At 38.5% G+C, this 16,943-nt stretch overlaps 1 protein-coding gene across 2 annotated transcripts in view; it reads right to left on the reverse strand.

Annotated features, from left to right (window-relative positions):
• The window catches only part of NELL1 (neural EGFL like 1), a 430,252-nt gene that overhangs the window by 294,172 nt on the left and 119,137 nt on the right, over positions 1–16,943 (reverse strand). For both annotated transcript variants that reach the window (XM_077820141.1, XM_077820140.1), the window contains exon 12: positions 13,146–13,274. In XM_077820141.1, coding sequence (XP_077676267.1) covers positions 13,146–13,274 — 129 coding nt within the window. The remainder of the gene's footprint in view (positions 1–13,145; positions 13,275–16,943) is intronic.

Below are 16,943 nucleotides of genomic sequence, written 5' to 3' on the forward strand. Positions count from 1 at the left end.
TGAGTCATAGGTAACCAGCATAAGTTGATTTTCTTTTTTGGTGGTTTGGGTTCTGTAATTTCCGCATTGGAGCGTTGATCTTTTAAGACTTCTGAAAGCATGCTCCACATCTTGTCCCTCTCAAATTTTGGAAGGCACTTCAGATTCTTAAATCTTTGGTCGAGTGCTGTAGCCATTTTTAGAAATCTCACAATTTTCTACCTTCTTTGCGTTTTGTGAAATCTGCAGTGAAAGTGTTCTTAAAATGAACAACATGTGCTGAGTCATCATCCGAGACTGCTATAATATGAAATATATAGCAGAATGCAGGTAAAATAGCCAGAGACCTACAATTCTCCCCCAAGGAGTTCAGTCACAAAGTTAATTAACACATTTTATTAACGAGCATCATCAGCATGGAAGCATGCCCTCTGGAATGGTGTCCAAAGCATGAAGGGGCTTATGAATATTTAGCATATCTGGCATGTAAATACTCTGCAATGCCTGCTACGAAAGTCCCATGCAAATGCCTGTTCTCACTTTCTGGTGATGTAAATAAGAAGCGGGCAGCATTATCTCCCATAAATGGAAACAAACTTGGTTGTCTTATCGATTGGCTAAACAAGAAGTAGGGCTGAGTGGACTTGTAGGCTCTGAAGTTTTGCCTTTTTTTTTTTAAATGCACTTATGTAACAAAAAATTGATATTTATAAGTTGCACTTCCATGATAAAAAGACTGCACTACAGTATTTGATATGAATTGAAACATACTCTTTTGTTTATCATTTTACAGTGCAAATATTTGCATTAAAAATAATAATATAAAAATTAAAAATTAAAAGTGTACCATTTGTACTATGTGTTGTAATAGAAATCAATATATTTGAAAATGCAGAAAATATTTAATAAATTTCAGTCGGTATTCTATTGTTTAACAGTGCGATTAAAATGCGATTAATCATGGTTCATTTTTTTTTTAGTTAATCACATGAGTTAACTGCGATTAATTGACAGCCCTACTATTTTCTAACCAGCTAATACATATATTTTCACTGCATATTCTGAAGATAAATGGAGGTATCTGAGGATTGAAAGCTGGGGAAAGTGAGGTACCTACAATGTATTTATTTATTTTGCTGGAAGGAGTTGTTTGGTTACATGTGATATGAGGAAGTTCAGCTGCTGGATTTTCTTTGGCTACATCTACACTTACAGCAACTTGTAAGACACAGGCATTCCACGTGTAGCTACACATGGCAGTGAAAGGCTCTGGCAGCGAGGAAAGGGTCCGGAAGTGGGGAGCTCCCTGTTTCTTCCCCACTTCCAGAGCCTTCCCTATTGCCAGAGCCTTTCACTGCAGCAGGGAACGGGCTGCGCAACGCTACACTGAAAATAGTAGTGTAGACATGGGAGACACTACTTTGGCGCATATAGAGTTGTGTTGGGCAGGGTTGGCCAACCTGTGGCTCCGGAGCCACATGCGGCTCTTCAGAAGTTAACATGCGGGTCCTTGTATAGGCACCAACTCCAGGGCTGGAGCTACAGGTGCTAACCATTCAGTGTGCCGGGGGTGCTCAATGCTCAACCCCGGCTCTGCCACAGGCCCTGCACTCACGCCATGCTTTCCTGCCCTCTCCCCTGAGCTTGCCAGGCCCTCGCTCCTCCCACCCCCCACCTCCAGAGCCTCCCGCATGCCATGAAACAGCTGCTCAAGAGGTGCAGGGAGGGAGTGGTAGGCACTGGTTGGCGGTGCTGCAGGTGGGCGCTGGCAGCCTGGCCCCCCTAGTGTAGGGTATATATACCCTCGGGGTTCAAGCATGTAGAGCACTCTAGTCTACGCTACTCACTTAAGGCATGTCTCACTCTCTACACTGCTATTTATATCTGTGCTAGCTGGGCAGGCAGTATCTATAATCTACATGCCGCCATAAGTGTAGACATAGTCTATATGGTAACATTCATGTTTCTAAAGAAGTCTTAAGGGAGCATACAGCCCAGAATAGTTTGTTCTTTCAAACCAAAAGAAAAGAAATGTGGGTCAAGTTAGAAAAATGACTGCAACGCTGGCATCTCAAGAATCTATGTTTATTGTATCTCAGGGCCAGGTCCTGATAGCACTTCTTCAGTGGGACTAAGGCTATCTGACTACTCCCGGGGTCAGACATTACTCTGTAAGAGTAAAGGTATAAGAATCTGTTCCTCAGTCATCTCTGTATCAAACGTGCTCAGTTTACAAGTAAATAGATGTGGGAGGCATCCAACTGCCAGCTCTGCAATCTGGAATTTCAGAGTCAAGTTGGAGTCTCTCCCTCCTGCATATCACAAAGGCTTTGCAGGCCAAGTTATCCATCAGTTATAGCTGTGCAAACCCATTGTTCTTCAAACTCTGACTGCAGAAGCACCTGTGCAACCCCAATGCTTTCAAACAACAGTAACAGTTCTGTTAATGACACATGAGCTGGAATATGATCCAGCTCACTCTCTCTTAGCACGGTAGGTGCTGAAGGGCTAACAGGAATTATTAAAAAGCAGTAAAAATGGTTGTGTATCTGTCATCAGATCTGACACTGAATACATACATAAGACGTTGATGAGAGGAAGTACGTTTACACAAGACAGGTGTAAGACGGGGTGCGTTCTGTCTCCTTTTCTGTTTATGCTAGTCATCGACTATGGATTAAAACAATGTGACAGTGATACATATGGCCTAAAATGGAACAATTCAAGGCTATTTGATCTAGACTTTGCTGACAACATCACTCCTCTTCAATGAAGATGCCAACGGACTACAAAAATGAACAAACCAAGTAATGGAGAAGAAAGGTTTGAGATACAATGCAAAGAAATGTAAAGTCATGTTAATGGGGACTATAGGGACAGAAATCAAAATTGAAGAAGAGAAACTGGAGAAGGTGGACAATTTTATGTATCTTGGAAGTACCATCAGCCAAGATGGTACTAGTTCCAAAGAAAGAAGAAGAAGAAATCGGGAAGGCAAATGCTGCATTTGGAAGACTCAAAAACATCTCCCTCAAGAAAAAACTGAACATGTACAAAGCAATTTTTATTGCCATCACAACATATATTAGTGAGATATGGCAACTTACCAAGAAAGATATGCAAAAGCGGGATGCATGTCTGAGAAGAATATTGGGAATAACAGAGATAGGAAGACGAATTAAGAAGTCAGAGAAATGACTGGACAAGGCACCCTCTCACAAATAATCTACAAAAGAAGACATCAGTGGCTGGGACATGTGCTGCGAATGGAAAAAGAACGCTTACCAAAAACCGCCCTTGAATGGAAGCCAGAAAACACAAAGAGAGGAAGATCGCAAATAACATGGAAATGCATAGTTCTGAATGACATCAAGCACCTCAACGTGAAATGGGAAGATTTGGAGAGAACGGCAGTTGACAGGCAAGGATGGCAAATGTGGGTAGCCCAATGTGCAGCAAAGCATGGGATGGAATAAGGCCTGAGGTAAGGTTTACACAACTGATTTTCAAAGATCAAATACATTTTAACCCTATGTTAGGCATGCATCTCTCTGCTCTCTCTAATGGGAATTTTTTTGTTATAAACTTTAAATACGGCAAACATTGGGTTCCATCCATCTCCACACCCCAAGTTTGGGCTTGAAACCAGAGCTGGCCAAGACTGGACAGTACGATTGGCAGGGCTGCCGCAGAGCCACAGACTCTGGGAGCCCTGTGCAATACAATTGGCAGGGCTGCCCCTGAGCCCATATCTTGGAAGCCTGGGATCCCCAACCCCAGGGCAGTCCATGTGGCAGGGATGCCCTGGGGCCAGAGGCCCTGGAAAGCCAGGTTCCCCAGGAGCCACGCAGGCTTCCAACAGAAAATTCCCTGTTATTCAACAAAAGTTTGTTGAACCTCAGATGTTTCTGACAAATGCTTTGGGTTCAATGAACCAGGATTTTCCAATTAAACTTAGTTTTGCTGGAAAACTCCTGACTAGCTCTACTTAAAACTAGCAAAGCCCCTTTAAATATACATCCTTGCTGAAGCACCTTCAGCTGTAATAATGTTAGCAGAGTTGTGGGAAGAATATTCATTTATTAATGGCTGGTGCAGATCCTGTAAAGAGAGCATTCTACTCTGGTAACTGAGGGTTGAAATCTGGGAGAAGTGATTGGAGGACTGACTGCAGCACGTCTCGCCATATCCATGTTTTTAGCTTTAATCTAAGCAGCACAGATACCAACAGCAATGAAGCCATGGGAACAGACTTCAGGGCAGGCTGGCTTGCTTGAGTAAGTCCCAAAAGTCCCAGGAGGGCTTGTACTGTCCATTCTGCCATCACTTCACTGCTATTGATATCTGAGATAGCTGAGCCAGCTTTAATCCAACTATGTATACACATGCTGCAAACCACACACCCCAGTTGTAGGATAGACATACTTTGAGCTATCACAAACTTTCCCTATATTTAGAATAGGAAGTAACTGATATTTTAACTGTTTTTTTGCTATTGTTATTATTATACTCATTTACTCTTTATATTATGGTAGTGTCTAGAGGATATGACATTGGGGCCCCATTGCTCTAGGCATTGTACGAACACCTGGCCTGAGACAGGCCCTGCTTTATGGAGCTGAATATCTAAATACAAAACGATGGGAGAAAGGAAGTGTTATCTTAATTTTACAGATGGGAAACTGAGGCATGCAGATTAAAGTGATTGGCCCAAAATTTCACAGGGAATCTGTAGTAGAGCTAGAAATTGAATCCAGGTTTCCTGGGTTCCAGTCCAGTGTTTTAACTACAAGACCATCCTAAAAATCACTGTGTGGCAAAAATTGGTAAGTGCTGAAATTTTGATAAAAAGTACTGTATTTGAATGTGTCCCTTTTACAGAACAGCAGCAGCAAAACTAATAACCAAAATAAAATATTGAGACCATTCAATAAACATAGAAACACGCACTGAACAATAGAATAGTCTAATCTGGATCACCTGAAATTAATGTACAATGTATTAATAGGTCAGTTTAAGGGAAGGAATGGTTGTTAAAATAAGGGGAAAATAAAATCAGAACAGCCAATGTCATTTTATAATTCAGATCTCATTTGAACTGAATTTATCCATTGACCGAGAAGAACATCATAACCCCAGACCTGAATTTCACTAAAGTTACCCCAGAAAAGATTACTACTTATATACTCAGACTGTAACTCTGAATTAATGATCTAGTATGCAAATTAGTTTCCACAAAAATGCCATCAAATTAAATATTCAGCATTTTAGCAATTCTAAATAAACTTGGAAGGAAGCAAAAATAAAAATATATTTAAAAAAAGAAAACCGATGTAGTGTCCTTTGTGCCAAAAACCTTTCACCTCCAGATTGTTAATTTTTTTTTTCAAATGCAGTGCTTGTGGTGATATGAAAATAAATAACAAGTCTAATTTCTTTCAACAAAACACACATCTCTTTTGAGGGAAGCATAACACAACAACAAAAAAGGGCTTCTGTAATGAATGACACTACAAGTCTTAATGATTTAATGACTATGATTAGTCACTTAGGGCCAGATACTGCCATGCTTAATCTCACTGAATATCATCTTATTCCCTGAGTATTGCTATTTTCTTCAGTGAAACTACTTGCTGAGTAAGATAGTTTGCAACATGAGTAAGGATGGCAGAATCTAGTCCTTACCGGATATACTGTGTAAATAGGACTACAATATTTCAATGTTGATTTCAGTTGCCAAACTGAAAGCATTAGAAACTGAGGGCAAACTTTTTGCTCTCACTTACACAAAGGTAAATGTAGGGTAACACCAATTAAGTCAATCCAGGTTTACACCAATACAATTAAGAGCAAGCTGTTTGTAAAGTCCTTTACTTCACCACAAAACAGGTTCAACAAATGCAGCAATGCAACTTTACGAAGCAAACTCATGAAACTTAAAAGCTGAAAAGGTAATTCAATTTCTATGCCATTCAATCCTTGGCCTCTCGGGTGACATTGCCAGCTATGGTGTCAATTAGATTCCATTATCATAGCGGTTTCTAAGATGCCCACCCAACTGTGAATTGGACTGACATCACCCTCTCTCTTCACTTTATCAACTGAACCACATCAGATCATAAAGTTTTTCTGTCACTGTGAACTTGAAACAGACCGAAATGAATAATCTAGAGTTGAAGACACCAATTAATCCTATCAATTCTCTGCTTCATCCAAGCTGTAAGAAGGAATCCAATTAAAATAATTAACATTTAAATACTGCAAATAATCAGAACAAGGTATTAATATTTAACAGCATAAATTGATTCTACAAAAACTGAATACACAAAAAATGACTCGCAGGACTTTTTACTGTGAAAAAGATAGGGAATTAGCTATTTTCCACTGAAACTTCCCATCCAATTCTACAAGTTAAGACTCTGTTAAAATCATATGATGGTAATTATTTGAATACAGTCTTCATATTCATAATTCTGCACTGTGTGTGTCTTAAAGAAAGGTCTACAAAACAAACAGGAAGGTTGTACTTTTTTTATTTTTTTGCTAAGCAGAGAAGAATCACTGAATAACTCATTGACCTTTCAAGAAAAGAACTTTGGTTCAGTCAACCAGACACCAAGTGCACCTAAGAGGTTTCCAATTAATCCTTTAATTCAGGTTCTCTGTCTCTCCTGCAAAGTAAAAGAAGAAAAATTCCTTCCGTTTGAAATACTTCTATCTGCAGTGAATTACAAGGTTCTTAATAGTAACTAAAGGTCAGTAACATGGTTAACTCTTCTTGATACCTATTTTTATTTACCTCTAGACTTTATGATACACTGGATTTGTAGAGAGACATATAAAGCCAAGAAAGAGGTGATGTGGAGATGAAAATGTTTTCTCTACCAGAGAGTTAGCAATCATCATCATCATTAGGATTAGGAAATCAATCAATGATTCACAGTATAGCCATGTAAAAATATAATAAAAGCTTGAAGATCATAGATTGAGAGGTAAAATTGTCTCAGTTTGTCTTCTGTTTGAATGAACATCCATTAAGAATATTCATTCCTATCCTTCTTTTCTTTGTTTGCCTTTCCTTTCTCATAGCTTTGGAAAAATTCTCAGACGATGACCATATGGGTGCCTCTCAGAGACTGTGTTTCAATGCCAACATCTGTATAGAGATTGCCCATGATTTGCACACTGCTATGATTAAACTCAACAGTTACAGGACTGACTGAACTTCATTCTGAAGAAGAGATGAATTTACAAATAAACCAATATTGTCTCATTCTCCAGCAAGTGAACCAACACCAATCCAAGTAGTTAGTAGGTGGATGCATGGAAAGAGAGAAATAGATATAAAAAATTATAAAAAGAGCAGTGTCTAGAGAATCTAGAAACTAAAATCTGTATTGGCTGAGGATGTTCCTCAGATGTCCTGTGCCACTGTCTTGTGGAATGAGCACAACTTTCTTAATGGGGGACTTAAGGACTTGTCTTTTACCCACCAGGAAATGGTAACCTTGGAAAGCTTTGTGACCTTTCCATTTTAGCCATATACTACAAAATGAATATGAAGGACATCCTATCTAGGTACTATTTAATGGGTCATTTAAGGAAACTAACCAGAATTATATCTAGACCTCACATAACTTCATATACTTCCAGCCTTAACCTATCCAACTTTAGTGCTAGAAGGGAAACAAGTACTAACCACTCCCAGCCCCATATTTAACCTGAGGAAACTTTTACACCTCCTTCCTAAGGGCTACAGAACTCTGGCTGGGATGTCCTGTCCTAAGCATAGGCCAATATAAGCAATCAGTACTGTTCCATGGAAATTTTATTTTTCCTGTTATAAAATATTGCTGTTTGGTTATTTGGTTCAAAAATATTAATTCAAATTCACAAAGCTTGTTAGTTATGTCCTATAAATGACCCATTGGGAGAAGACAGAGTGCATCGGTCACTCAGCTTTGTTAAAGGAGGAAAAAATAGCTTGCAAAATACTAACAGAATGAGAATATGAATCATACAGGCTCCCTTTACTCTGGTCAACAGATGACTTTTTATATTAGATCCATCATCAAAGGAATGTTCAGCATGACATTGGTTAACCATAGTGGGAAAAGATACTGCTGTGCGGCATGACAAGATAACTGGTGATTTTCTAAATCATTTTTACTTGTGTTTTTCCTGTGAGGGAAGAGTGTTTGGTTGGTTGTTTTTTAAATACAAGTACTTCTTTTTACATTTTTACTACAGCTCTTACATTTATGATAATTTTGACATATAAGCAGCCCCTTGCTCCCAACAAACTAAAAAACAAAAGTGAGAGAAACATCTAACTGAAATGGTGGAGAAAAGTTAGAAACAATCTTGTCCCCCTCACTGATATCTAAGACAAAACTCCCATTGTCTTCAATGAGGGAAAGCCCAGACCCTTGCTTATCAGCATCTAGAAGGTACGAACGGTTACGTGGCTAAAGCACAGGACTAGGGGGTCGGGGTGTGAGTGTGAGTGTGAGAGAGAGAAATGTCTATCCCCACATGTTGCATTGTGAGGATGATCTCATTAATATTTGTGAAGTGCTTTGAGATTCTTGGACAGAAGGCATTACAGAAGTGTGAAGTATTACAATATTTATTTTAAAGGCAGCATGGTCTAGAAGAAGAATGAGTATGGCATGGAAACTTATGAACTCCTTCGGTTTAATTCTAGTTCTGCCACTAACTTGTTGCATCACATTGGGCAAACCACGATGAGTGATTTCCAGCCGCACACTCCCATGTGCCCACCTCTACAACTGCAAATCCCTACATGTGCAAGACCTCAAGCGTGCCTGTACACATGCAACTTTGTTCAGTTGCAAATGATGGCTGCATAGAGGCATGGTTCAACACAAGGCCCTTAGATTATCCGTGCCTCGGTATCCCCATCTATAAAAAGAGGGTAATACTAATTCTCCTCCCCAAAAGGATCTGTGAAGACTACTTAACTGACGTTAGTTCATCACTTTGAAAATGTCAAATTCTACATTTATTATAGAGGCACAAAGCAGGTAGATGAGTCAGTGAAAGAAAAAAACCTATCACTTTTAATGAGTAAAAAGAGTAGGGCTTGTTCTCTCTTTAATACAGTACGGATCTCTAATCACCTTCTTTATTCATTGTGGATACTTTATTTGCTAAGAAGCATCTTGATTTTTTTTTTTAAAGTCACAGTTTTTAATGGGTGGTTATTCCGAAGGCATAACCAGACCTTTCCTATTAAAATGCTTGCTTTAACATAGATTATGCATGCTTTAACATCGCCATTTGAAAAGAAGCTGTTGATGAGAATGAACCGTAGATGTGTTTCAGATTTTTTTAAAATGTGATGATGTATTCATCAATGCTTTTAACGGACCTTGGACTCGCAGTAAAGCTCTCCCATGACAAAGGCAATGCAACTTAAAAAATATAATGGTACAAAGTTACAAATATACATGAGGAAATTATATTAACTAGCAGACTCAATGCAAGTCTTTAGAGGAGATGCTACAATGTCAAAACAATGTGCAAGCAAATAAGGGGTTACAATGTAACATGAAGAAAGGCAAAACGTACATCAACAGAAGTCAACAGCAATGACAGTACAATATGGGGAAGGAAAAACAATGCCCAACGTTAAAACACACCAAAAAAAGTTCAAATAATGTCAGAGGAGATTGAAACCTGGAAGCTCAGAATTAATGATCCACAGAATTCTGAACTAAAGCGCCACTGTACCTAGATACGTCATAATATGAGATATTTGAACCTACATGTCTCAGAAGAAGTGATCTTATATGCCATTATATTTCAATGCTTAGGAACAACAGAACTGAATGTGGAACATTAACCGTGCTTAACATGAGCATTTTCTCTGGTTCTATAGATTTGTGTCTCAGTCTATTAAGAAGTATTTATGATTAATATTTAAACGATACAGGAATCTGATATGCTCATATGAATACAAATCTGCATGACACCCACTACTGTGGCCCATACTAAGGCAAATTCTGCCCTCAGAGGCATATATAGGCCACCATTGATTTCAGTGACAGCTGTGCATGCCTTTGAGAGCACAATTTAGTCAAATGACTGTGAATTGAGTGCTATTCAATAAAATAGGCAGATAGATTATAGTAATTAGATAAGAGAGACAGATCTGTGAGATAAACACGCTTTGCACAGGAGTTTTCTATGGGTGGTTAGGGGTTCCGTATTACAAGGCAATAAGAGAGCCACTCCTTGACTAATGGATTTGTCAGGCCATAGATCCCCACTGGGGGATCTCACCTACAGATCACTACTTATGATTTAGCTCTGTGAAACACAACTCTTTGGTGCACTATAGTTCTCTTCATCCACATATCTCCTGACCTCAAGAAGCAGACCCAACCTTGTTCTGCTGTCTTTTGTTCAGTACACATTCGTATAAGATAGGGTCTGGATTTGCCTTGCAAATAGTACAGCTAGAGACTCTGAGACCAACAATGTCACAGGTTCAGCTAATTTGTTCCGACAGCTTTTCGGGCTTTTTTCCCCCGTTCCAATATTGCTAAGGTCTCAAACATTATTTTAAGCAAAGATGTTTAAAATGCTGCCAGATAAAGGAATTAGACAAACTGCTACAAGGTTAACAAAACACTAAATACGAATGAAAGCACTTTTCAAAATGGGGATTTCTGGTTTTATTTAGAGCAGCCAAAAAAAAAAAAAGTATACACACTGGGTACTCGATCATCGCTGACAAAGTGCATTATTGTAATCTTGGTAGTATCTATTCAGCAGCTACTCCCACAATCTCTCTAGTACAGAAGTTCCTTAATATATTGTATCTTTGCTATTACCCCAAGAAGTAAATGATTGGAAATCTTTTGTATTACCTGAAAGAATGTATAGAATTGAGGGCTTGGTTTTGTTCTTTTAAGAGGTGCACCAACTATGTTGTAAGACTTGGAATATTTTTGCTTTAATTTGCAGACTGCCTTTGCAAAAAGAAAAGGAGTACTTGTGGCACCTTAGAGACTAACCAATTGATTTGAGCATGAGCTTTCGTGAGCTACAGCTCACTTCATCGGATGCGATGAAGTGAGCTGTAGCTCACGAAAGCTCATGCTCAAATAAATTGGTTAGTCTCTAAGGTGCCACAAGTACTCCTTTTCTTTTTGCAAAGGCAGACTAACACGGCTGTTACTCTGAAACCAGACTACCTTTGTTCATCGTGTCTAGAACAGTCCTGATCACTTAAATATGGTAAAAAATAATAATCTCCAAACAATGGGATAATTTAAGCTCATCTGATGCCAGTATAACATATCTGTTTCATATCCTTCAGTCTTGTCTCCCCATTCTTACAGTATATTTTTATCAGCTTCTCAAAAACGTCATCTCTTTTCCATCACCAGCACTGTTGGAAGGAGGAAGCTGGAGAAATAGTGTAAAAAAGCCAAAAATCAGAACACCAAGACCCAAAATACTGGGACATTTTTTTAAAAAACCCACAGACTTCACAAGGCAAAATAGAATGCTGTGTATGTTGATTTATCATTCTAAAAAGATTATACAGTAATGAGTAACCCATCAAAAAATAAGAGCAAGCTATAGGAAATAGGGTTGGATTCTTTCCACCACAAAGAAGAGGATGAGAGCAAAGCCATACTGCATTCTTTCCTAAGGCAGAATAGTGCATCATTAGCAAATAGAAGTAGCTCAGCAACACAGAACAGAGCCTCCTGGGAAATATGTCTCCTCTATACAACATTAAGACCATTCTAGAAAATTACCTGACTTGCAGGAGTTGAAGGAAGGACTACAGGTTAATGTTTCTGTGTACAGCCATAACATTTCTAACCATCAGAGGCATTGGGGATTTCTTTCTTGGTGCTATTAGCATCACTCCCAAAACTGCCACCTCCATAATTAATTCTATAAAGATGTATCATCCCCTACACACCACCTACAGCATAAGTGCCACTGCCTGAAAGTGATATTCTGTGGAAGATCGTAACATGGCAGTGGGATTGCCTATGGATAGGCAGTGTCTCAGCACAGAATCATAGAATATCAGGGTTGGAAGGGACATAAGGAGGTCATCTAGTCCAACCCCTGCTCAAAGCAGGACCAATCCCCAACTAAATCATCCAGCCAGGACTTTGTCAAGCCTGACCTTAAAAACCTCTAAGGAAGGAGATTCCACCTCCCCAGGTAACCCATTCCAGTGTTTCACCACCCTCGTAGTGAAAAAGTTTTTCCTAATATCCAGCTTAAACCTCCCCCACTGCAACTTGAGACCATTACTCCTTGTTCTGTCATCTGCTACCACTGAGAACAGTCTAGATCCACCCTCTTTGGAACCCCCTTTCAGGTAGTTGAAAGCAGCTATCAAATCCCCCCTCATTCTTCTCTTCTGTAGACTAAATAATCCCAGTCCCCTCAGTCTCTCCTCATAAATCATGTGCTCCAATCCCCTAATCATTTTTGTTGCCCTCCCCTGGACTCTTTACAATTTTGCCACATCCTTCTTGTAGTGTGGGGCCCAAAACTGGACACAGTACTGGACACAGTACAAAACAATGCTGAACAGAGGGAAATGATCACGTCTCTCGATCTGCTGGCCATGTTCCTACTTATACAGCCCAAAATGTCATTAGGCTTCTTGGCAACAAGGGCACACTGTTGACTCATATCCAGCTTCTCATCCACTGTAACCCCTAGGTCCTTTTCCACAGAACTGCTGCCTAGCCACTCGGTCTCTAGTCTGTAGCAGTGCTTGGGATTATTCTTGGGATTCTTACTCTGCACGTGTCCTTGTTGAACCTCATCAGATTTCTTTGGCCCAATCCCCTCATTTGTCGAGGTCCCTCTGTATCCTATCCCTACCCTCCAGCATATCTACCACTCCTCTCAATTTAGCGTCATCTGCAAACTTGCTGAGGGTGCAATCCACACCATCCTCCAGACCATCAGTGAAGCATACTGTCCACCTATCTTGGTTATCTGAAGTTTCCACTCATAAATCCATATAGTGCTAGTATCACAAACACCATCATAAAACTTGGACTTTCAAAACTAAATGCATTTTGCAGCCATTTACTTAACAGTAAATTTCTCAGTGGATGCTAAGAAGTTATTTCATTGAATATCTTGTTTACCTTCACAATATGCAGAGTCCCCTTGGACAGAGATATAACCATTCTTGCATTCACAAGTAGCTTTTGTGTTCCAATTTTTGCACTCTGAATTTTCACCACATCTGTGGTCTTCTGCACAAAAGTTATGACCTGAAATACAAAGTACATTCAACCTTGTATTAGAACATGCTGAATTCAAATACTCAGTATTAATATGTATACCTCTGTATAGTTTTGCAATGCTATCCTCCAGGCATTCTAATGTGGAATTCTCCTTCATTTTGCCTGGCAAAGACTGGTCCAAATGAGCTTTTCTGAATCCATTTCATTCTTAGATACCTCTGGTAACAATATTCAGGTTTTAGGTAGGAAGAGTAAGCAACTCCCAAGCAAATATGAATGCTACTGTACGTATTGACCAAGGGAAGATGTTGTGCATTCCTTTCTATCCATCTTTCTAGGACACAATTCATCATTGCAATTACAGTTACAATTAAGCCATACTAAATTGCTATTTTTCAACAAATTTGTATATTATAATGGAGAATCAAAAGTTTGGTTAGAAGAGCTTAAACAGCAAATGAAACTTTGCATTAGAACTGGAAGATTTATTGAAAAGGAAGACTTCCTCATACATGTTGCTACAGATTAACATGCCAGACAAGTTCTGAGTTCTATTCCATCATTTATCCTGAAAATAATATTAATGATACTAATAAAAAGAAATCTTCTACAATATACAATTTATCTCTACTTTTGCTGTGATATAGTGACTCAGCAGTGGAGTTTTTCTGTCAAGATGGATTTACCCCACGAATCGGAAATGATTTCTTCAGAACTTGTTCACAACTTTCATCTACAAAAACTCACCTCGCTGAAATTGTACATTCACTCTGGATTCTTGAAAACTAAGGTTCTTTGGACTCTTGAAAATGTACATACAATTTTTGAGATTTACCATGTATTTTTCAGGGATGGAATTACATATTGCATTATGAATTTCATAACAAGATTTACATGAAGTGAACCCAAAGTCTCAAAAATCTCTTTTCATTGAGATCCAAATTATGTGCTCAATTATAATTCTGTAATACTCACATCACTACATTGGAGTTATACCAGTGTCAGTGAGTGGAGAGGTTTCAGAGTAACAGCCGTGTTAGTCTGTATTTGCAAAAAGAAAAGGAGTACTTGTGGCACCTTAGAAACTAACCAATTTATTTGAGCATAAGCTTTCGTAAGCTACAGCTCACTTCATCGGATGCATACTGTGGAAAAACACAGTATGCATCCAATGAAGTGAGCTGTTGCTCACGAAAGCTTATGCTCAAATAAATTGGTTAGTCTCTAAGGTGCCACAAGTACTCCTTTTCTTTTAGTGAGTGGAGAGTCTGTCTTAGGTGGTTTAGCCACAACAAATCCTGTATCTTGGGGTTTGGCTAGATGACCCTTGTGGTCCCTTCTAACCTTATATTTCAATGATTCTATGATTATAGAGCATGATAATGGTAGGGTTTTTTCCATTTTTGTTTTGTTTCTTTATTTTCCTGGGACAGATTCCATTTCCTTTTGTTACAGAGCAGTGATAGGTAAGTAGGATTTTGGTCCTGTGTCTTCTGCATGCATTTCTTTGGAGTTTCCAATAAAAGGGAATTATTATACAATTACAAGCATGGACTTTGAACTCCATATCTCAGAATCCCAAGAACACCATGGGATTCTGATGTAAAAACACCTTTGGAAGTTTTTATACAAAAATTCCCAATAAGACATTATTAAATTTATCATAATTCTAACCCACACTTCATTTTTGCAAGCAGGCCCTGTTCTTTAGGAGCATGGCATAGTTTGGGCGTGTGTGAAATGTACAACTTTAGTGCTGCCAATTTTGGTTATAAAAAGAATGGAGCGAAGGTTCCCTGTGTAGAAGTTCTAGTTCAGTGATTCTAAAGCTCCATAAGCTCCCCTACAGCCAGCTAAGAAAACCTATAGGAAAACCTATAGTTCTAAGACTTATATACTGGATTTTTCATACCCCTTGCTCTTACATTGCCTAGACATTCTTTGGGGAACTTTTGAAAGCCTTAACATCTATGAAATGACATTTTTTATCTAATCCAAGCAAGTACTCATGGGCTTATCCCGAGGCTGGCTATGTATATTCAAAAATAAAATTAGTTCCAAATACCAATTAATAAACTAAAACTCTTATACACATTTTGTCACTTTTGTGCTCTTTTATTTGTAGCTTGAAAGGTTTAAGTCTGCCACCAGAGTGTGAGGTCACTTGGCAAAAGTAACACTTGTTTGGCACTTTCCAAGTGTCAATGTCTATCTAAATTCCTGATGTTCTGACTAATCTTATTAATAGTAATCATGGATAACAGTTGGCTTGCTCTTTCACTATGATCCTGCTTGCAACAAAATATAGCTGTCTTTTTTTTTTTTGCCTCCTTTAATAAAATTGCAAATATTCTTTCTAGTCTACATTCATTTCAGAGTCTGATAAAAAACACTCAGGTATTCCAAATAAAGCCTTATCAATCCTGGCTAACTTCTTTACTAGTCTAAAAGGGCAGTGTGCTTTTGACTTCACTCATTTAGGCCCTCAGAGGATTTGACCTCTCACTTTTGCCTTAGTAATTATAATCACTACTGAATACTAAATTCATCTATCCAAACAACACCTAATTTATATCCTTTCACTAGGGTTAATTAATTAAAATTCCATTTGTCCTTTAGCTAACATATTAGAGACAAGGAATTCTGTAACATTTGCTGTGTCACATAAGATCATGAAGGATATCACCATATTTTTCTACCTAGAGTGCTAAACCCTCTTCATATTCATACATAGTATAGGAAAATGCTTTACTTTAACTGGGCTGATAATACTACACTAGGATTCACTGTTATGTATACCACTTCACTCTCATCCAAAACATATACACTTAGTAAATTTCACCTTGAGTAGCATGTTTCTCCAGTAACAGTAGTCCTTACGTTTATCTGGTTTTCTTCCCTGGACGTGATTTCTATTTTCTCTTTACCCTGCTGATCGCACTTTTCATCATTAACGACACGCTTACAAAAGTGATACTTCCCTTTTCTGGTCAGTCAGGAGTCAATAGTTTGATTTGCTCATCACCTCTTCAACTGTCCATCTCTAAATCAGAATTTTGTCTAAAGTCCTTGATTAGTTCTCAGGATCACAGGATATTTCTAAGGACTGTCGCTTGCTTGTTTGCCACCTCTGAAATTCAGAAGGAATTTGATATCGACGTGCCCTCTCCTAGTTATCCTTCTTGGACCATTATAATTGCCACCTTGTGAAGTTCTCCAGGCAAGTCCTCAATTCGTTTGTTCCCCTTCTACTTAACAATATCTGAGATTCAATTCTTCTCAAAATCAGCCTCTTTCTTATATCTTTTTTCCCCCGAGCTTATAGGCTGTGGTAAAATGGCAGAACAGAAAAAATTAACGTTCCAGTTCTCTAACTTAACTATACTTAATTAAAAAAAAAGAAAAGGAGTACTTGTGGCACCTTAGAGACTAACCAATTTATTTGAGCATAAGCTTTCGTGAGCTACAGCTCACTTCATCGGATGCATATTTAATTTTAATTAGAATATTTAAATATTTAATATTTAATTAGAGACTCTAGAAAACTCTTCTTGTTGTGTTACTGTGAATTCCTAATTATAGAAGTACACCCTAGTCCATTTGTAGACTGGCTTAATGTTTGTTATTACAAGTGACTTGTGAAGCATGATCATCAGACCTGGATTTTAAAGTATATCACCTGCTGCTAGGCTTAAC

The sequence above is a fragment of the Eretmochelys imbricata genome, chromosome 6, assembly GCF_965152235.1.
Source record: "Eretmochelys imbricata isolate rEreImb1 chromosome 6, rEreImb1.hap1, whole genome shotgun sequence".
In the NCBI taxonomy this organism is placed as follows: Eukaryota; Metazoa; Chordata; order Testudines; family Cheloniidae; genus Eretmochelys; species Eretmochelys imbricata.